Below are 23,835 nucleotides of genomic sequence, written 5' to 3'. Positions count from 1 at the left end.
TTCTTCTTTTTCTAGTTTCACTAATTTTGAGTTTAGATTTGTCTTTTGGGATTGTTTTTCTTTCTTGAGGTACACCTGTATTGTAATATACTTTCCTCTGCTATGGTGCACAGGTTTTGCAGTTTTCAGTTGTTGTTTTCATTTGTCTCCATATATTGCTTGATCTCTGTTTTTATTTGGTCATTGATCTATTGATTATTTAGCAGCATGTTGTTAAGCCTTCGTGTTTGTGGGCTTTTTTGCTTTCTTTGTGTAATTTATTTCTAGTTTCATACCTTTGTGGTCTGAGAAGCTGGTTGGCACGATTTCAATCTTTCTGAATTTACTGAGTCTCTTTTTGTGGCCAAGTACGTTGTACGTATTTTTAATTAGATTAGATAGAGTACTAGCGAATTATATATATGAAGTGTAATCAATTTATCCTAATGTAAAACTTAACATTTATTTACTGTAGGAGGGCTTAGCTGGGAACTCCTGTATCAGACCAAAACCTCTCAGGAGCTACAATGCCAATGAAAAGGTGGGTGGGAAAAAAGACCTGACTACATGCAAAGGGGACCTAATAAGGCAGAGTTTTCTGCCCAGGCTCTGGGTGCAGCATCTTTTCTGAGGTTTTGTAATCTTCTGAGTAAGGTGTTAGATATAACTTACTCTATACCCCAGATTGTTAGGAAATCCCCAAATTAATAAATTAAAGTGGTTCTAGGCTAGTAGTGCCCCTAGACACCTACTAAAAGCAATTTCAAATCATTTCAGGAAATGATCACCTACAACTCAGGCATTTCAGCATTCCTGTTGAATATCAAACATGAGTGCACAACCATACATAACAATCTACCACAGTCAAATATCAGAAGAAACATTGGTAATCCCAAACAGGTAGGCATTGGTATTGCCAGAGAGAGTACAAAAAAAACATTAAAAAACTGTTTAAGATGAAATAAAATACTGCTGAAAAATGAGCAAAGGAATAAAATGCAGTCAGACACACTTGAAAAGAACCAAATATAACTTCTGTAAATGAAAGATATAACTGCTTAAAAAAAAAATAACCCATGATCACCACCACCAAAACACCTGAATGGATGGGATGAAGAGCAGATTAGGCATGTCTAAAAACGAAATGGGGAAATGGAGGGTAAACAGTAAGAAAATACCCAAAATGGAGCAAGGAAAAACAGTAACATGGAAAGCAAGATGTTAAAGAGCACAGAATGTAAAGATCTAATATATGTCTAATAAAAATGCTCAGAGGAGAGAATACAGAGCATGGAGAAAGGTAATGGTGAATGAAATACTGGCTGAGAGTTTTGGAGAAATAAGATAAACACAAATTCACAGAGAGAACTACAGATACAAATGACATCCACATCTAAACAAATCATAGTAAAGAAGTGCAGAACACCAGAGAGAAGATTTAACAAATGACCAATCACTACACTGAATCTTACTAGTCTATATTCCCAACATTCGGTTCCATCAGCTGCTTAGTAACTAACCACTGAATATGAACAAACAGGCTAGGATCATCAATCATTTGAGAAAGGCCTTTAAGAATGTGAAAGACCAAAGCGCATCTTCAGGAAAAAATAATCTATAGGAAACAGAAGCAATTTAGGGGGCAAAACAAAACTTCAAAAATGAAATTAATTCTTCACAGATACAGGAATAGGATACTATCAATGAAGAAGAGAGATCCTGGAATTTAAAAACAAAAGGTAAAACAATAAATTCAATAAATCAATAAAATCAAATAAATCTTTTAAAAAGTGTGTGTGTGTATGTGTGTATGTATGTATACATGAGAGAAAAAGCTAGATAATAAAAAAGAGAGCTAAATCCAGAAGATCAAAAATCCGAAGAATAGAGATACTCAAGAAAGAGAAAACAGATGGGAAGGTAAGTATATAAAGGAAGAAAAAAATTCCAGGATCAAAAGAGAAGCTTCTATATTGGGACTATGCAAACCCAGCTTAATGACTTTAAAAAAGAAATGTATATCAAGGTACACTATAAAAATTAACAGAACTCTGCACATAAAGATACAAAAATCTTCAAGAAAAACACTGCCACATAAAGAGAAGTGAAGTGGTTAATGAGTAAGCTTCTCAATAGCAAGATAAATAAAAGTAATGCCTTCAAACTTTTAAAGGAAAAAATAATCAGAAATCTATATTCAAAGTTCCAAGTGAAAATCAACAAAATAAAAACAAAAAACAGAAAGAAAAAAATGAAAGCAAAGCTAGTTCTTTGAGATGATTAATAAGATTAATATACCTCAAATCAGACATAGGGAAAAAAAAGAAATTTTTCAGTATCATGAATGAGAGATGACATCACTACAGATTCATAGGTATTAAAAGGACAGTAAGAATATTACCAACAATCTTATGCCAACAAATTTGACAATATAGATGGAATCCACAAATTCTTTGGAAGACACAAAACCAAACTTCACTCATAAAGAAACACAAATTACCTGTATGGGTAATTAACTATAGTAACCTGAATAGGTAAAGAAACTAAATTTGTAGTTAAACCTTCATGCCTAAATGGTTCACTGGGGAATTCTACTTTAGAAATACTACCAATTCTATGCCAATTCTTCCAGAAGATTAAAAGAGTATTGTAGTTTTGAACTCATTAAAAGAGTATTGTAGTTTTGAACTAGGCCAACACTACTGATCCCAAAACCATTACAAAAAGACATTACAAGAAAACTACAGAAGAATATCCTCATGAATATAGAGGATGCAAACATACTTAACATAATTTTAGTGAACTGAAATGAACACATAAATAATAATATAGCATGGCCAAGTGGGTTTATCCCAGGAATCCAAAGCAAAATCAACATTTAAAAATCAACAGTCACCCTATTAACTGGCAAAGAAAAAGAAAAAGCCATGCAATTATCTTGAGAGATGCAGAAAAAAAGCATTTGACAAAATCTGACATCTGTTCCTGATAAAAACCCTCAGCAAAGTAGGAATAGAGAACTTTCTCCCCTGATAAAGAGCATTAAGGGAAACCCTAATGCTAGCATATTATTTAATGGTGGAAATCTGGACGCCTTCTAAGACTGGGAACAGGATGAGCATATCTGCTTTTGCCACTTCTATTCAATATTGCACTGGAGAGTCTAGCCCGTGCAATAAGGCAAGAAAAATAAAAGAATCCAGATTGGAAAGAAAGGAATCTTTATTACCAGACAACAAAATTGTTTAAGAAGAAAATCTGATGGACTATACAAAAAGCTACTTGGCTAACAAATGAATTTAGCAAGTATGTAGGACACAATACTATACATGAAAATCAACTGTATTTCTATATATTAACAACAAACAGATTGAAGAAAAAAATATAACTTAAAATAGTATCAAAAAACATGAAATAATTGAGAATAAATCGGGCAAAAGATGTGTAGACTGATTCCTTGAAAACTACTAAATGTTCCTGAATGAATTAAAGATCTAAATAAATGGAGAGATGTACTGTGTTCAAGGAGAAGAATCAATACTGTTAAAATGCTAATTCTTCTCAAATTGATTTACAGATTCAACATAATCTAATCAAATCAGCACAATTTTTTTGGTGGAAACTAATGAGCTAATTCTAAAATTCATAGGGAACTGCAAAGGATCTATAATAGTCAAAATAAATTTGAAAAGAAACAGCAAAGTGAAAGACTTATACTTCTTCTCTCTATGACATATTATGAAGCTATGTTAATCAAAGCAATGGGATTTTGACATAAAGAGATCAGAAAGATAGAGTCCAAAAATAGATCCCAAAATATATATGGTTAATTGATTTTTGACAAGGATGAAGAGGTCATTCAGTGGAGAAAAACAAAGTCTTTTTATCAAAAAGTGCTGGAACTAGTAGGTAACTATATGCAAAAACAAAGCAACACACAAAAAACAAAATACAATGTTGATCTGTGCCTCACATCATATACAAAAATAAGCCCAGAATGGACCACAGACTTCATAGTAAGAGCTGAACTCATAAATTAAAAAAAAAAAAAAAAAAAAAAAGAAAAACTTCATGATCTTATTAGGATAGGCATAAAGTTTTTAGGTATGACATCAAAAGTATGACTCATAAAGGAATTGATAAACTCGACTTGATTAAAATGAGAACTTCTGGTCTTTGAAAGACAGTGTTATGAGAATAAGATAAGCCATAGACTGGAAAACAATATTTGCAAATCATGTATCTGATGAAGAATTTGGGTCTAGGAGATAAAGAACTATTAAAACTCTATAACTGAAACAACTCAATGGAAAAAAAACAAAAGATCAAAACAGACAATTCATAAAAGAAGATATACAGATAACAAACAAAGATAGGAAAAGATGCTCAACAACACTGGTCATTAGGAAAATGCAAATTAAAATCACAAGGCACTCATACATCTATTTATACTCTTCTACATCTATTAACATGGCTAAAATTAAAAGCAAGTCTATGGCCTGTGCAGCAAATCGAACTCTTATACACTGCAAATGGGAATGTAAAACACAAGCACTTTGGAAAACAAGCAGTTTCCTACAACGAAAATATACACTACCTACCATCCATTCCACTCCTCGGTATTTATCTAAGAGAAATGAAAGCGTATTTCCATACAAACACATACATAGAATGGTCATAATAGCTCAAAACTGGAACAACCCAAATGTCCATCAACAGGTGAATGAATAAACTGTGGTATATCCATACAATGACTCTATTTTGCTACTCAGCAATAAAAAGGAATGTATTATTGGTATACACAACATGGATAATAATTATGTTGAGTAAAAACAGGACAAAAAAAGAACCCATACTGTGTGTATGAATTCATTTACATAAAATTTTAGAAAATGCAAACTGTCTTTGGATTTTCTTCATTTTTACCTAATTTTTTTTTTCTATTCCAAGATCCACTATATTTAGTTGTCATGTCTTAAGCTCCCCTTGGCTATAACAATTTCTCAAGTTTTCCTGGTTTCTGATGACCCTGACAGTGTCAAGGAGTACTGGTCAGGTATTTCTGTTGCATATCCTTCTATTGTGATATGTCCTCATAATTTTCTCATGACTAGGTTTATGGTTTTGGGAAGAAGCATCATAGTAGTGTCCTTTGTATCACATCAAATCAAGGAAACATACTATTAACATGACTTATTACATCTTATTTATGTTGACTTTGATCACCCACCATGAAGCAGTATTTGTCAGGTTTCTCCACTGTAAAGTTACTCAACCCCTTTCTTTTTTGGGAGGAAGTGACCATGTGAAGTCCAAACTTGAGAGGGGAGTTATGCACCCTTTTAAGGTGGAGCATCTATACAAATTACTTGGAACTCTTCCACACAGAATTCCAATCCTTGTTAAAATAAATATTGCTTTCTTTTCAGTTTGAGGTTTGTGGTTAGATTCAGATTGTACATCCCCAGCTGAAATGCTACATAACTGATGCTCTTCCAGGATAGCAAATCCAGATTACACGATGTCCATTTGGCTCTTATTGGTGTTGTTATGTTTGAAGACCTCGTTTCAGTATAGTTTGGTTCTATTATATTATAGTCTATCCTCCCTTTTTTAATAAGCAACATATGGGAGACACTTAAAGACCAAGCAAGTATTTTGCTCACCAAAATTTCATTCCAGATATAGCATCCAATGATGATTTCTGCCCAGTCTTTTTTTTTTCGTCAGGTAGTAAATGTTTATTGAAAGGATACCTGGGGTCATTAAAAAAAAAATTAAAGTATCACTGATATACAATCTTATGTTGGTTTCAAATACACAACTCAGTGGTTCAACATTGACCCCTATTATCAAGTCCTCACTTCCTCCAGTGCAGTCACTGTCCATCAGCGTAGTTAAGACTGTTATAGAATCATTAACTGTATTCTCCTGGCTGTACTATTGTCCCCATAACCAACCTATATTGTGATTGTGAATTATTGTGCCCCTTCTCCCACTCTCCCCAACTCCTACCCTTTGGTAACCACTACCCTTCTCAGTGTCTATGAGTCTACTGTTATTTTGTTTGTTCCTTTTTGCTTTGTTTTTATACTCCACAAATAAGTGAAATCATTTGGTATTTGTTTATCCATCTGCCTATTTCACTGAACATAACACCCTCTAGATCTACCCATCTTGTTGCAAATGGGAAAATTTTTCTTTTTATGGATTCCTGCCCAATCTTTTCTATGATATTCGAACCCCAGGATTTCTTCCACATGCATCAGGTGGCATTCTTCCATAAGGAAGATATTTCTTTTTTCTTTTACTATGGGTAACCACTTTTGAATTTGTACTTTTCAATGGCTTACAATTCATTATTGTCCTTATTGGGAACTCAAATAATCCATAACAAGGTAACTCCTGTGTCATTCTGACATGCCCCTATCACTACCTAAGCAATTCCCTATTTTCTGGCACAAGATATTCCAGGTTTAAAGTTGTCATTTTCTTGTGTCAACCCTGGGAAACATTTCTCTAAAGAGCCTGTTGCTTTTAGTGGGAGAATGATACTAAAAACAAAAATCTAGGTCCTCTGTGCTCATTGCTACTGGGATACCGTTTTGCCTCTGGGCCCTTCAGCGGACAGAACTGTAATATATATACACACATGTATAGCTGACCCTTGAACAATAAGGGTTTGAACTGCATGGGTCCACTTACACGTAAATTTTTTTTTTCAGTTAAACATACTGGAAAATTTTTTGGAGATTTGTCAACAGTTTGAAAAAATTCACAGATCATGTAGCCTAGAAATAATGAAAAATTATGAAAAAACTGGATAGTATGAATGCATAACATACCATGCAGACACTAGTCTACTTAACCATTGCTACCATAAAATTAACAGGAGGCTATTAGTAAAGTTTGTAAGGAGTCAAAATATCCTTGGACTTTTGACTGCATGGGGATTGGTGCCCCTAACCCCATGTTGTTTAGGGGGCAACTGTATTTTAGAAAATCATGAGTTTATATTTACACCTCCAATTCCAATCCATCCCCTGGGGCTTTTCCTTACTCTCTGACATCCGTATTTGTGTTTCTTCTTCTCTACTGAAAACTCGGTCTCCCGATAAAATTAACATTTTGTCATTTGCTCAATCCTTTTATACACTGAAAGTCTCAAAAACCAAATTTACTCTAGTTTAGAATTTCTTTGTGGTCTCTTCCCCTCAAACTCAGGGACAAAGTATTGAGTTTAAGAGTTACTTCGCTTGTTATTTATTTCCCCTTCCTTCATTGTGGTTACGTTACTTACTGATTTGAAGTAAGTTGGGTTTGGTTTGCTCTTGGCGTTTAGTGTCCCCTACCATCCTTACAGAATTAATTTTGTTTTTTGGTCTAAAAAATATCCCTGCTTCCAAACATAAAGAACTGTGTAAGAAGTTTTAACGCGGAAAGATGTTCTTTCCTTTCCTCTCTCACCATCCACTCTTGCAGGTGGGTAGCCAACTTTATTGCTTTCTGGTTCATCCTTCTTGTGGGTGTTATGTTTCAAAAAGGTAAACAGTTATATTTGTGTTCTTATTTCCTCTTCTTACACAAAAAGCCACATAATAAATCCCTCTGTCCTTTAATTAATTTAGAAATATACGCTGGAAATTGTTCCATTTCAGTGCATAGACACCTTACTTTCTCAGTTGCTTCCTCCACACTGTCTGTATGTTTACTCAAACAATCTCTCATTCAGACATTATTTTCAATGTTTTGCAATTATAAATACTGCTGTAATGAACAAACATGTATATGTACATACATATATATACATATATATGTACATACATATATATTTTACATATATGTACATACATATATATTTTAATTGCTTGATATATACCTTCAGGGTGTATTCTCATAGGTGGGACTGCTGAGTAGAAGGTGAATATATATGTAATTTTGTTTGTCACTGTAGTTTTTCTTTTTAACTTTCTACTTGGAAATAATTTCAACATTTAAGGAAATCCTGTGTATTCTATCCAGATTCACCAATTACTGACATTTTGCCCCATTTGTTTTATGGTTCTCTCTAAACACACAGAAGTTTTTCTGACTCATTTGAGAATAAATTGCATACATCATTATCTTCTTATCCCAAAAGAGTTCAGTGTGCATTTCCTAAGAATAAAAACATTCTCTCATAAGTACAGCACAGTTATCAGTTTCAGGAAATTTCACATTAATGTAATAGTTCCCCCTAATTTACCACCCATAGTCCAATGGACCCAATATAATGTCCTTTATAGCATTTCTTCCGTCCACTCCAGGATTACATTTATCTCCTACTTTCCTTTAATCTAGAAATTATTTTTGAAGAATGTATGCCCCCTCCCCCCTTAATATAGTGTTTCTCATCTGGAGTTCATCTGATGTTTCCTCATTAGATTCAGGTTATGCACCCCCATAATACTATGAAAGTGGTGCATCCTTCTCAGACTATTACATCTAGAGACACAAGATGCTTATCTGCCCTTCACTGGTGGTGTTAATTTTGATCATTCTGTCAAGGCACTGTCCATTTCTCCCGTTGTATCCTTACTGTATTTTTCCTTGCAATTAGTAAGCAGTCTTCAGGAAATACTTTAGAACATACACATACTGTTTCTCTTTGAAATTCCACCCCACCCCAGCCCTAAATTTAGTATTCAATAACTCCTGCCAAAGCAAACTTTAGTATGATGGTTTAAAAATGATTTTCTAAATCTAATAGTCTTTTACCACTTAGCAAGAAGCTCTCCCATCATCTTCTGTATATATACTAACCTATTACCTACCTACCTACCTATTCATCATCAGTACAAATTCACTTACTCCTTTTCCCCAATTGGTTTATAATTCACCACTGTCCTTAATTATTTTGGGGCTTAAATTATCCCAGACCTGGCTACTAGGACCCCTTGAACTGGCCCCTGTGCTTTACATGCCCCATCAATTTTTAAGTACTGCCTTACTTTCTGGCACATCAAGACTTTTCAGGATCATTTTATACCTACACTGCTCCAGCCCTGAAATAATTCATTTCTCCAAGGAACTCTTGTCCTCTTTATTAGGAATTGGTATTAAAAAACAAGATGTGGTCAGCATAACCTAACACTGAGCCATTTTTCTTTTTCTTTTTGAGTCATTTTTGCATCTTCTTTTGTGTGTGTCTGATCTTATCTTTTCCCCCTTTTTCTCCAAGGTTTTTAGTGTTTTTAATGTTTTTTGAAGTTCTTTGTATTTAGGAATTTGCTCTATGTCTGTACTATATGACAAATTTTGACTTGGCTTATAGAGTTTTGCCATGCAATGAAAATTTTTTTTAACGTACTAAAATTTACCAGTTTTCTCTCATGGTATTTTGACTGATTCACAGAAAATTTTCCCTTACACCATGGTAAAGAAAAATTTGCTCATATTTTCTTAGAATGAACGTACAATTACCTTTTCCCAAATAGCTATCTAGTGCCAACACCTTTACTAAAATACTTAATTTGTTTCAGTGATTTCAAAGAGCACTTTATGTACTGGGTGTCCATATGTATGTGTCCACATCTGGAATTTATACTATTTCATTGGTTTGTTTATTCATATGTCAGTATCTTGCTTTTAAGAGAGGCTTCCTCGTAAATTTTGTTATTTGATAGGGCTAGACCCCTCTCAAAGATACTCTCTTTAATGTTTTGATAGTCTCACATGCTTATTTTTCCAAATGAACTTCAGTAAGTAACCAGTTTAGCTGTGTACCAAAAAATTATTGGAACTTCTACAGAATCTCAATTATTAACTTAGAAGTGACATCTTTGTGATATTGAGATGTCTTAACCAAAAACCAGGGATGTCTTTCCATTTGTCCAGGTTTGCCTTTTGTCTTTCAGGAATGTTTTACAGGTTGCTTCATATAGGGTTTTTAGAATTCTTATTAAAGGTAAATTCTTAGGAATTTAGATATTTTATCTATTTTGTGGTGCTGTTATAAGATTTATTTTTTCTATCTTTCTAAACTATCCTGAAATAGTATTTTCACTGATTTTTTAGGGCTTTCCAGATAGACTATCACGTCACTACAAAGAAACCTTTCCTTCCCCATTATGTTTGTAACAGTTCTTTCTTATCTGCATTGGTTTATATTTCCTGTACAATATTAAATAGTGGAGACAATGGGTAACCTTACTTTGTTTCTTATCACAGTGTTTCACTATGACTAAAATGCTGACTTTAGAGTTAAGGTGTGTGCATATTTATGAAAATCATGTTTTCTCAGTTTTCATTAGGAATAGCTGTTGAATTTTGTCACAGACTTTTTCAGCATCTGCAAGGAGAATATGATTTTTCTCCTTAGACCTATTAACATGGTGAATTACATCAACAGTGTTCCAAATACCAAATCATCCTTGTATTCCTACTATAAACCTTATGTCATCACAATGTATTTTCTTAATAAGGTGTTAGATACACAATATTTAGGATTTTGCATTGATATCATGAATTTTTTATCTGTAATTTTCATTTGTTGTGCTATCCTTAGGTTTAGAAATTGGTATTACTCTTGCTTCATAATTAGAAGGGTTTTCTTCATTTTCTATGTTCAGAAATAATTCATGTAGCACTGGCATACATATGGTCTCTAAAGGTTTTGCAGAATTCCCTTGTGAAATTACCTGGACCTGATGTTTTATGGGATAACTCCTTGATAAATTTTTTCATTTCTTCTATGGAAATTGTGTGTAGTTTTTACCCCACATCTCTAATGAGGTCAATTTTCTTAAACTGTGTTTCCCTAAGAAATAATCTATTTCATCTAAGTTTTTAAATTTATTTGCATAGAGGTGTGCAAAATGTTTGCACATGATTTTTCTCCATTTCCTCTACATCAAATTATTTCCCTTGTCATATTTTGTATTTTTGTGCTTTCTCTCCTTTCCCTCTTGATTAAACTATCTAATGGCTTATCTATTTTCTGAATTTTCTCCAAAGGTCTAGGATTGATTTAATCAATTTGATATACAGTTTTTCTGTTAACTCATTAATTTCTACTTTTACTTTTATTATTTCCACCTTATTGTTTTCCTTTAGCTTAATGTCTTTGTCATTTCTGAGTTGGGCATTTATTTATCTTCATTCTTTTATTTTTACTGTAACCAGAATAGGCCCAAGATGGATATGCTCAGGTTAAGCCCCACATCAATAAACCAAAATCTGGCAACTAAGCTTTCATGATCAGTTCTCGGAGGGAGGGCCTACTCAACCTAACAGTACTTGCCTGCTCAGGGCGAGTCATCTGACCCAGCTTCAAGAGCTGCCTTTGCTCTCTTAAGGAAAGGATCCCTGCATTAGTCATTCAGCAAATACCCAGTATAACTCCCTTGTTCCTGCCTGTCTGGTCTATAAAAATCTCTCTTGTACAGCTCTTCGGAGCTCCTTTCTATCTGCTGGATTGGATATTGTCCAAAGCCAATAACTGAACAAAGCCAATTAAGATCTTTAAAATTTACTGAGTTGAATTTTGTTAATTTTAACAACTGATATAGGTGTTTGGGACTATGAATTTTCCTTTTCTCAGTGCTTTAAATGTGTTTCACAGATTCTGAACCCACAGTTTCATTATCATTAATTTTTAGAAACTTTAATTCACTTGCATTCCCTTTTTACCTCAGTTTTTTTAAAAAATTAAGGCATAATTTTTGAATGTGTATCAAGATGTGGAACTTTTCTGTCACCCCAAGGAATTCCTTCATGTCCTTTCTTAGTCAATTCCTCTCCTCTCCCCAAGAAAAGTTCTAGTGCCATTGATTAATTTTGCATATATTTAAGATTTTATATAAATGAAATAAAACTGTACGGACATTTTTATCTAGTTTATTCACTCAGCATAATATTTTCGAGATTTATCCCTGTTATTACATGTATAAATGGTTCATTGCTTTTTACTGAATAATACTGTACTTTATCAATTTATTAGTTTACTCATTCTCCATTCATATTTATTATGAAAAAGATGCTATCAATATTCTTCTACAAGGCTAACACACAATAGGAAATTTCTAAATTTCAAGTGGAAGTGCCCTCCTGTTTTTAAAAGCCTTTACTTTTCTTCTATTGGACCTACTGATTTTTCCTATTAACAATTTTTGTCAATATTCTGTGTTTAAAAGAGATTATGATCTCTATTATTAGGATGAAGTGATAAATATACCTGAAGATCTGCCTTATTTTATATGCTTATTTTTTATCTACTACACCTGTCTTGTGCTGAGAGTGCTAGTCTCCAATTTTTAGTGTTTCTTTTTACTACTTGTTTTTTACAGTTTTTGCTTTATACAGATTGTTGCTGTTATTTGGTGCATGTGTAACTATTATATATTTGTTGTGAATTGTAATCTTTAGCATTATAAACTGTCTTCTTTTGTCTTGTTTAAGGATTTTTGGTTTGACTTTGGTACCGGTATTGCCAATCCTGTTTTATTTTTTTAATTTACCTGGTAAATCTTTGTCTATCGCTTTATTTTCTAGCTGTTTTAAGGACCTTTTGTATGTTATAGTTGGGTTTTGATTTTTAAAAATGCTTTTACTTTTTATTGAAATGTATTTGACATACAATATTGTATTAGCTTGTTGGGTATTGATTTTTAAGACAATTTGAAAAGCTTTAATTATCATGTGCACTATGTAATATCTATCATGATTTTCCACATGGTTTTCTTTGGCCTTTAAAAAATTTCTTTCAGTATTTTGGGAGGTTTGAATTATTTTTCTAGTGCTTAACCTTTGAATTATCTTTTACAGTCCCAGGGATTTTTTTCTTACCTAACTTTTTCTGTCTTTCAGTTTCAGATGGTATCCTTTGCAACCCTTGTAATAGCTAAACTATAGTCATTGACCTTATTGTAGTTTGTCTCCCCCCTCTTCCATCCCTCTATTTTTTAGTTGCATTATTTCTACGGTCAGAAAATATTAATGTATTATTCTTCTACCGATGTCCCTACTCTTATTCTTAGCTCAAAAAGATAATATGAAATACTTCCTGTCACAGTTTTTATGCAGAAAATTTCCCAAACATCTTTTAGATGAAGCTCACCTTTAATAGCTTCCTCAGGAAGGACTAGTGAGTACGGTACTCCCTGAGTTCTTGGCATGCTCCGACTATTTTTCTATAATCTTTTCGCCTGAAGGACAGTTGACTGGACATAAGATCTTTGGTTAGTATTTCCTTTCCATATGCTGCTCTCTACTATTTTCTTGCTTTTGGGTATGTTGCTTTTGAGAAATCCTACACCAGTTTAATTCTCTGGCCCTTTTAGCTTACCTCATCTTTTTGTCTGGGGGCCCTGAGAACTTTTCTGTATCTTAAAAGTCTTACAGCTTTAGTAGATTAATTACATTCTGGAGTTCATCTTTTGATATTTACTTTTGATGTACAGATTCAGATCTTTTATTTCCAGAAAATTTTCTTGGATTATAGTTTTAAATATTATGGTTTTATTCTTTTTCTTTCCTGAGCTAACTTTAGTAAGCACAGAAAACAAGGATCAAATAAAACATTGCACGGTAGACTTTGTGGACCCATCTTCTATTTAACTGTCAATTTTTAAATATTCATTTACTCTTTTATCCTGCTCTTCAGTATCTTCTATTATTATATTCACATCTGAATCTATTATTAGTGGGACCCTTATAATTTAAGTCTTCATTTCTGATTTTTTTCCTTCTCTTTTTCTGAGTTTAATTACTTTGACTTTATTTCTTGCTGTTTTTTGTTTTGTACTTCTGATTCAAGTTTTTTTTTAAATGTCTCCAAATAGTTAAAAATGAGGCTGTTTTACTTCATTTTGAGTGTTGCTTTGTCTGTTTTGCCTTATTTTTTTGGAGAGAGAGGGTTGATTTTCATTAGCTGAAACACTTTGATTCACACTATCAGTTTTTTCTTATAGTAATTCTGCATGGATGTGGTCCATTCTTTTCCTTTTCTGTTCATTTCACAGCCAGAGTTGCTAGTTCAAGAATACTCTGTTATTTTCTCTTTGTTTTTCCGAAAAATTTGTTCCTCTTCCTCCTTTCTCTTCACTGCCATGTCACCAATCTCCCTATCTTCACCCCTTTCCTATGAAGCACTGCTTATTATTTAAGGTTACCAATTCTGGTACTGCTTACTTTCAAGTTCTTCTCCATGCCTAGAACTGTGAACTATCAAATTTCAAACCTGAGGTCAGTATTATGGAAATCAGTGTTGTATTTTTCTCTTTCATGAGATATTCTGTGCTTCATCGAAGTCTTCCATGCCCCTAAGACCTTCCAGTGAACCTGGTAAGCCTTCTGTCTCCCACTCTTCACATCCATACATTGAGAAGGAGGAGCTCTTGGGATCTGATTTATTTCTCTACATACAGGTAATCTGAAGGTTGTGGTAATCTGTTTTTAATAACGCTGAAGGAATAGGTGGTATGTGATTGATATGTGCTCTTTGTTTCTTTGCTGGTTTTATAGATTTATAGGAAGGTAGATGGAAAAATTGGATCAGGCTGCTGCCATTGTTCTCCAACCTGAAGTCTACACATACATATTTAAGTAGTGTATTAGAATATATTATTTTTGAAATACTGCTTTCACCATTTTCTGAAACACTTCACCTGTCATCATGAGATTCACTTTTGTTATCATCTAACAGTTTTCCAAAATAAGTCTTCTTCATTTTCTCCTGATTTGGTTCAGAAACATTTTGCTCTATAGAAGGTTACTTGTAAATTCCATAATAATAATCTCTTATTGTACTATTTTTGCTAGTGATTTATAAGAAGCCTCTTACAGCTATTAATACAACTAATATTTATAGGATGCTTAGCATGTGTTAATAAGCACATTCTAAGCCCTTAATGTGCAGTAAAGCATTTAATTCTTACGACTACTACTATTACCATTTTACAGATGAGAAAGCAGAGGCTCAAAAAGGCTAAGCACTACATGCAAGAGAATGAAACAGAATAACTGTCTAACCTCATACACAAAAGTAAACTCAAAATGGATCAAAGACCTGAATTTAAGTAATGAATCCATAAAACTCTTAGAAGAAAACATAGGCAAAAATCTCTTGAATATAAACATCAGCAACTTTTTCCTGAACGCATCTCCTCAGGCAAGGGAAACAAAATAAAAAATGAACAAATGGGACTACATCATGCTAAAAAGTTTCTGTACAGCAAAGGACATCATCAGCAGAATAAAAAGGAATCCTATGGTATGGGAGAATATGTTTGTGAATGACATATCCAACAAGGGGTTCTTTATATATCCAAAATATATAAAGAACTCACCTCAACACCCAAAAAGCAAATAACCCGATTAAAAAATGGGTGGAGGATATGAACAGATAGTTCTCCAAAGAAGAAATACAGATGGCCAGCAGGCCCATGAAAAGATGCTCCACATCACTAATTATCAGGGAAATGCAAATTAAAACCACAATGAGATATCACCTCATACCAGTTAGGATGGCCAACATATAAAAGACTAGGAACAACAAATGCTGGCGAGGATGCAGAGAAAGGGGACCCTTCCTACACTGCTGGTGGGAATGTAAACTAGTTCAATCATTGTGGAAAGCAATATGGAGGTTCCTCAAAAAACTAAAAACAGAAATACCATGTGACCCAGGAATTCCACTCCTAGGAATTTACCCAAAGAAAACAACTTCTCAGATTCAAAAAGACATCTGCACACCTATGTTTATCGCAGCACTATTTACAATAGCCAAAACAACCTAAGTGTCCATCAGTAGATGAATGGATAAAGAAGATGTGGTACATGTACACAATGGAATACTATTCAGCCATAAGAAACAAACAAATCCTACCATTTGCATCAACATGGATGAAGCTAGAGAATATTATGTTCAGTGAAATAAGTCAGGCAGAGAAAGACAAATACCAAATGATTTCCTTCATTTGTGGAGTATAACGAAGTAAAACTGAAGGAACAAAATAGCAGCAGACTCATAGACTACAAGAAGGGACTGGTTGTTATCAAATGGGAGGAGTGGGAGAGGGTAGAAGAAGGGGATTATGGGGTATCATGATTGGTGTACATGCTGTGGGTTAGGGGGAAGACCGTGTAGCTCAGAGAAGACAAATAGGGACTCTGTGGAATCTTATTACACTGATGGACAGTGACTGCAATGGGGTGTGGGGACAGACTCGATAATAAGGGTGAATGTAATAACCACATTGTTTTTCTTGTGGAACCTTCACAAGAGTGTGTATCAATGATAGCATAAAAAAAAGGCTAAGCAACTTGCTCAAGGCCTTACAACTAAAACAAACACTAGCAACATGAATAAAGGGAATTATCAAAAACCTGTGTTAAATTTTAACCTCCTTTTTTTTTTTCTTAATTATGGTTCTGTTAGCTAACTTCTGTAAGCATAGAAAACAAGGATCAAATAAAACTGTTTCAGGTAATTTGCCTTTCTGAACACTTTGCTCTTCAAAATAAAACTGAAAAATCATGCTAGGTGACTATTTAAGGCCTTGAATATAAGGTAATGGGAGGGCTGCAGGTGGAGAGACTTCACCTAATATTTGGGTATGTTTACTAACTTCTCATTCACAAAACCAAAAGATAGTATCTAAAATTTATACACTGAGTTATGTAAGCCTAATATTTAGAATTTGGAGATGGGTACTAGATGAAAAAGTTAGAAGAATTAAAAGTAGTTGTCTCATGAGAGCTGAATTATGAAGAGAAAAAGATTGCTCCAAGGGATCCTTTCTGGGGGGTACTCTCATCATTGTTTAATATTGAGCTATCAAGTGTATATATTAGCTGTATAAAGATTAATCTTTATTAAGTATAAACTATCTTTTAAAAATTTATTAAACTGATAAAAATTGAGAGATTGATATGTGTGAAAGAGCACTCACATACACTTGTCAGGAAGGCAAATTTATGCCATCCTTTGGAAGGCAATTTGATATTACTTATAAAAACAAAACAAAACAAAACAAAACAAATGAGTATGCCTTTTGATCAGGTAATTCCACTTTCAGCAATCTGTCCTTCAGAAATACTTATAGGGCACAAGAATCGATATGGAAGAATGTGTCTTGCAGCAATGACATATCAGTGTAAATCTGGAGCTAAACATCAGTGGGAGAAAGACAGGAACAGGCAAAATACTGAGTGAAAAAAATAAATTGTAAAATATGAACAGTATAAGTCATTTTGTATTAAAAGCAACAATATATACTGGAACATCCAAGGACAGATATAATAATCCTTGTTTATATACACATTTAGAAAGACTCTAGAAGGAATAGCTAAGCTATTCATGTGAGAATGTGATGGGAGGATGATTTTAACTTTTCTATATTTTTCATTTTATTTTTTTAGACATAAAATATGTAACACTTCTGTAATGAAAAATAAAAGGTTTTATAGTTACAAAAGTTATTGAGTCACAAATCACAGAATATCATTTTCCTATAGTAATTATCACACTGATGAACCTTTTTCCCGATAAAATCTACAAAGGAGTTCAAAGGTATAACCATTAACTTATTTGTATAATCAACCAAAAGTCCCAATAGAAGTGTAAACTTTTCCAGGAGAAATTTTACAGAAAACACTTGAGAATCTATGTGCAAGCACATATAAATATGCAACCAAGTAATAATAGCATAATTTCAATATAAATAAACTCATCCAAAGTTAACCAATTCTCCATTATCCAAACCAATAGGGTGCAGTGGCCCAGGTAATTTCAAAACTTTATATTTAGTCATGGAATATAAGTTTTCTAAAATTTCAAAGTTGTATGCATGAACTCACAAAATTCAAAAGAAGAATTAATAGATACCCTAGGAAGGCTGGATTCAGTAGGGGCCAGAGGGCTACTTAGCTCTTACAGGTCTCTTCCTCATTCCACCAAGAGGATGGAAAGCACAGTCTAGCACAGTGACACAATGCACTGGCCTAAACAGAAATGCTCTATGCTTACTACTAGAAGGAAAATAAATGGTGAGGCTTTGGGATTATTGGGTTTTTGTTTCTCACAAGCTCAATGTGAAACAAAGAATAAGTTCATGTCAATGATACAGTCAAGAGCAAACAAAGCAGTAATAACCTAAATAACTTAAATAAGAGAAACTGAAAAGTGCCTAGGGAATAATAAGATAGGACAGTATTCTACATGGCCATATTCTAAGATTCAAAGCAACAGTGAGCAGAAAAAGCTATTCTTGAAAGAAACATAAATTTCTACTTCTTTGGGTTCAAGTTCTGGTTCTGTTACTTATGACTTTGGATATACTAATTACTTAAGTCTCAGCTTTCCTCTCTTCTAAATAAGAAAAACACTACTTACCACACAGGAAGGATGTATGATAAAATGAAATAATTCACATGAATGGGCTCTCAGTTCTTCGGAAACAAGCTATGAATCCTTAAGTATGAAACCTGAAAAGCTGATTAAAAACAAGATGACTTTGTCAAAATTAAGTCTGAAACATAGTAGCCTAGAGGGTCTTCAAAATCGTTACCAGCTATCAATTTACCCCAAATACAATTTCTACTAAGGCTGCGACTAGAGTGCAAAGATAGTTTGAGCAATTAAAGGAGATCATTTATTTTTAGATAATATATCAAGAACAAAGTAAACAGGATAGTCAGTGTCATGCTGATTTGATAAAACCTAAAAACACTGGTATACAATGATAATATTCTTTTGGAGTTTCTCTTGTAAAAATATTTTTGGAGTTGGCTGCTCAAAAAATATAACTACTGAACAATAATAATTAAAGGGTATTAATGAAACAATTAAAATAGTGTTAAACACATGTGTATACAAGAGAATTATTTCTCTGATGTATAGAATAATCTGAAACTAGCTAACTGAAAATTTGAAGTCTAAAAGTAAAATAATAGATGGTATTATCCAAAATTTACTGAGCAAAACAGACAAATCAACATGCTAGGCACCAGAAATTCATAAAGTATTAGATTTTCTATGCATGTCTTACAACTAGACTACAAACCATGGCCAAATAACCAGGAGCACAAGAAACCATTAAGTAAGGAGTACCGTGTTAAACCAGTTTTATAAAAACAGAAGTAGGAATTAGCTAGTACAGTGAAAAGAGAAAAAGAAAGTGTTTCTGGGAAGAAAGTTAAACATTTAAAATTTTGTTTATAGCAGCTTACATCATTTCCATATACAGTGGTCATCACATCTGTTTGGAGGTTTAGAGAAACCTCAGGAGGGAGGCAGGGCTCATGCTCAGGCCATATTTTAGATGACAGAAAAGAAGCTCAAAGAGGTTAGGCAACAGGTCTAAAAGCACAAGTTAGGAGGTGGTAGAGCTATATAGCCTGGCTAGTTTGCTGACTTTGTCCAGAGCTCATTTCTGCCACATTAAGCTTTAAGTTATCTAGACTAAAACGAGAACTCAAAGGGAGCTGAGAAATCTAATGCAGTGTTTCCCTAACCAATCTGATAAAAAACTTTCTGGGGCCTTCATTAAAAACTGATTCCTAGACGCCACTGCACACCGACTTAATGGTAACCTCCAGAAGAGAGGTTATGTATTTTTACATAAGTCCCAAGAGATGATTCCATTAATTAGCTAAGCTTGGAAAACACTGTTCAATATCTGCCATGTCGAATATGGCAGGTACAGGGCTAAATTTACAAGGATTAAGTCAAAAGAAAAAACTGGGTCTCTTAGTCATACCAGGTACCTTTTCGGTGTTCAATAGCCAAATGTGGCTAGTTGCTACCATACTTGACAGCACATATATAGGACAGTTCCATCATTGCAGAAAGTTCTATTGAGTAAGGCTGCTCCTAGCCCAACCCTTCAACTGTTGAGGATGAGAAAACCAAGGCACAGGATCTCGTCCAGCAAGTGCTATGAAGCTACCTAGAGGCAAAACTGAAATGCTAACCTAGCCTGCCAGCGACCCTCTTACTCTATCATTTCATTCCACCCCAAATCCAGGCTTTATTCAAATGGGAATTATTTTCCTTCCACCTTTTTTGGTGAGTTCCAGCAAAGCAAGAAGAGGAATCCTAAATTTGTGTGGAAAAAAATTCTAAAAAAAAGGTTTATTAAAAAAAACTGTGATTAGATCTAAACTAATCTGATAGGTGAAAAAGATGAAGGGAAAAAATGGGTAAGAATATTTATATCTTGATCTGGGTGACAGTTACATGAATATATACATGTCAAAATTCATGAAGCTATACACTAACATTTGTCCACTTTTTCTATGTACCTCAATATGAAAAATAAATCTAAAGCAATCTGCAATTTTTTTGTATAAAATTAAAAGTAGCTCTGGGCAGTTCAGAATATCCTGGTGTTGGGAGGCACATCTTAGTTTTAACTATTTTAAATCCTTCCTCTTCTGCTGTGATGTTTTTACCTTTTTTGGGGACTTATAATCCTAAAAATAACAAAACATTTTAACTGGCTTACTTTAGAAATTATAAATGTGAAAAGGTTTAATCTTATTTAGCAAACATTTTAAACTTGAAAAATTGAGAAACAAGGAGCAACACAAATAATAGTGACTTAATTTTAAAATGTGGCCACTTGAACCACTGAATACTCTTGGCTTTTAGTAATCTTGCGGCTTAGTATTTAGGATTAATACATTGTTTTCACCTCTTAGCTACATTTTAAAACAATTTAAATTGCTTTGTTTTCATTTCCAATGTAACTGAGGGACTGGACTAGAAGGCTCTGAACATCTAGGAAGATTTAGGTGCTAATCAGGTAACACATAACCAGCCATAAAAAATACAGTAATGTCTTCTTTAGAAATAAAACCAGTTGTTCCTGTCTAGTGTGTTTAGAATGCAAATATCTCTAAAGTCAGTCAGCTTAAGTCCTCACAGTTCACCTTAAAAAAAAAAAAAAAAGGCAAGAGGAGGCTGGTGGTTGTCATAGGGGAGGGAAGTTGGGGGGATGGGCAAAATAGATGATGAGGATAAAGAGACAAACTTCCGATATAAAATAAGTCACAGGGATGAAAAGTACTGCATAGGGGATATATTCAACAATACTGTACTATCTTTGGATGGTAACTACACTTAACCGTGGTGGTGAGCGTTTCGTAATGTATATAATTATTGAATTACTATGTGTACACCAGACCAGCATAATATTGTGTATCAACTATACTTCAATTTAAAAAAAGCAGGAAAATAACTTGGAACTCCGTGGTAATTAAAATTAAAGACAAAATTCTACAACTCTATTAATTTTTTTCAACACAGCCTTGAAAACAGTTTCACCATAACTTGCAAGGTACCCAGAGTCTTGAGCATAGGGTTCTATATAAATAGAAGCTACTTGTTATTCAGAGGAGGAGGTGGTGCAAAAAAGGACAGCTATTTTCTTTCTAAACACTCACTGATGTTAAGGTAAACAAACAAACAAAAATATAGTCTAAAGCACAATAGAGCAGAGCAACAGTCTCTTAAGCCATAAAAGGGGGAGAGAAAAAAATGTGCTTTAATATTTTACATAGGCGACTGGGAGTTTAAAACGAAATTTATTTTCTAGCTTTTAGACCAAATTCATTACTTCTACATTTTATCTGTTGTCTTGACTCCCGCTCACTATCTTAGGAAGAGGAAAACATGTACCCTTAAGATTCTTATGCCCACAAACTACTTTCAGAGGCAGAGCACAGCTCACCAGTTAAAGGAGAAAGTTAGAAAAATGCTAAATGACAATAGCAGAAACTGAACTACCTCAACCACTGAGTGATAAATACTGGCACATACTAATGTAACAAGCATGAAAAATGCTACAAATTCTAAGCAAATAAAATAAAAGTGTTTAATAATTCAAAATCTCATGAAGGAGTTGAAGAGGAAGAAAAGAAGGAAAGAAAGAAATTAAGAAAGGAAGGATAGCATTGTGAAGGAGGGGCCCTGAGGAGGAAGCTCAGCTTGAAAGGAACACATAGGTCAAGAGGAGGAGGAAAGAGCTCTTCCGATCCACCAGGAGATGCTTCCAACAGCTTCAGTAGTATCCCCACGAGTCAATTTTAGGTATCCTAGCGAAAATGACTTAAGCAACAAGCAAATGTGCCTTGCGATAGGATAAGAACAGAGACAATGCTGAAATTTCTAACTTCAAAAAGATGCATTTGAAAGAGAAAACAGTCATGAGAGCCCCAGACTGTAATTCCCAAGCTTTCTGTATTAAAAAAATCAACCATTCTCAGACAGAGGCCGACACATTTGAAAAATGACCCAGCAAAGTTTTCAGCGGGCTCTCACTGTCTCTGAAACCCTCCTTCCTCCATTTCCCTGCTGTTCTTTCCTGGCACAAAAAATAATAGGCCAATGAGCAGTGGGTGGGTGAAGAGGATGTGAGAGAAAATTTGAGAAGTAAAAAGGGGAGCAACTTAGCAAGGATATAAATAAGACTCAAGGGTCTAATAAGGCCACGCAAACAATTAGAACTGAAAAACGGAACGGGTTTTCCTGGGCAGCAGCGAGGCTCAGGGCAGGGGTTTAAGCAGAGACCAGACTACCTACCTACCACTTGTCAGAGAGGCTGCAGAGAGGACAGTTGCTTTGGGTGACCTCTAATGTCTCTTCGGATTCTGAAACGTAGGATTCTTATTCAGAAAAGAGAACTCAGTGGTCATACAAGCCCACCGATTGCGAACCCTTTTGAACAAGCGGCCTGGGCGGCTGCTTCCAAAAAAACACCACTCCCACCGCTCCCTCCCACACGTGCCCACCCCGCCCCCTTTCAATATTTCCACCTCCACGTGCGAAATGCCTTGCGGCTCCTGCCCAAGCGGACAGACGCCTTCCCCAGCAACGCACCCTAAGCATGCCCACCTAGAGGAAGTGAGGACTCCACTCTCCCACCCTGAGCGGCTAAATAAACAAGAGTCTCAAACCCAGCCTTTTTCCCGAGCCGGAGCTGAAGGGGTAAGGGAGGGGCGGGACACCAAGAAAAACTTTCTTCTAAAATTTTTCTTCCAGAGACTGGAGGAGGCAGAGAGAATCCCGACGAGTACAGGGCTGAGGAGGGGGGGAGGGGAACCCCCCCAATCGTTTAACGCCCGGTAGGGGGAGGGGACTCTGGAGGTTGAGGGGGCGTGGGATGGAGAAGTAGGCCTGAGAGCGCGGCCAGGCAGCTGCAGGGGTTCCTGGGGTCGGGGAGCTGCGGGCGGTCCCCCCCCACCTGGCACACAAAGCGGCTGCCGCGCTCGGCTCTCACCAGATCCTTTGTGTTTTCCATCAGGGCCTCATGGGTAGGGTTTGTCCGTGCTCCCCGGGCCCGCGACGCCCCCTCCCCGAGCTGGGGGCAGGCGCCCCTCCCTGGGACTACGGCGACTACAGGGGGCCCCCGCTGGGCCCAGAGCTGTGACGGCTGCGGCAGCCCCCGGATTTCCCCCCTTTAACTCGGGTGGCCCCAGGATATCAACAACATTAGCATAGCCCTCCCTCCCCAGCGCGCCTGCGCCGTGACCCGCGCCCCGATTGGCCCACTTCCCTACATACCCTTCTCTCTCTCTTCCAGCGTGGGACCCTCTGCAGGCTCCGTACTCCAAGGGCCGTACCAAGACGAAGGGGTGGAAAAGACAGCTGGGACTCTTTTTAAATCGAGTGGTTAAAAAGTCAACAGAAAGAGTAGAAGTTTCATTCATTCATCTCAGTTTATACTGTAGTTCTCTTGTGCTTCTTTCAGTCAGTTGCAGCTGTGAAGTCGTGCTGAAAAAAATTTTCCACTCGAATCACGCCACTTCCCCTCCACCCAGAAGATCGGTCCTCCCGGAGGAACTCCCATAAGGGGAGGGGCACGTGAACCGTGT

General features: G+C 35.4%; 1 protein-coding gene across 19 annotated transcripts in view; it reads right to left on the bottom strand.

The window, feature by feature from the left end:
* Positions 1 to 23,767, bottom strand: part of MBTD1 (mbt domain containing 1) — a 69,039-nt gene extending 45,272 nt beyond the window's left edge. For 14 of the 19 annotated variants that reach the window (XR_005023642.2, XR_005023643.2, XM_057501332.1 and 11 more), the window contains exons 1-4: positions 23,241 to 23,767; positions 22,544 to 22,611; positions 18,353 to 18,452; positions 5,646 to 5,735 (exon numbers count right to left, since the gene is read on the bottom strand). Coding sequence is in view for 1 of the 19 variants with exons in the window: in XM_036879881.2 (XP_036735776.2) it covers positions 5,646 to 5,656 (11 nt within the window). In the remaining 18 variants the exon portion in view is untranslated. The remainder of the gene's footprint in view (positions 1 to 5,645; positions 5,736 to 18,352; positions 18,453 to 22,543; positions 22,612 to 23,240) is intronic. The other 5 variants (XM_036879872.2, XM_036879884.2, XM_036879886.2 and 2 more) reach the window with 3 other exon arrangements.
* Between the last annotated feature and the right edge of the window lie 68 nt (positions 23,768 to 23,835).

Source organism: Manis pentadactyla, chromosome 4 (assembly GCF_030020395.1).
Source record: "Manis pentadactyla isolate mManPen7 chromosome 4, mManPen7.hap1, whole genome shotgun sequence".
NCBI classification, from domain to species: Eukaryota; Metazoa; Chordata; class Mammalia; order Pholidota; family Manidae; genus Manis; species Manis pentadactyla.
Note: the sequence above shows the minus strand (reverse complement) of the source record. Positions and strands in the feature narration are given on the sequence as shown.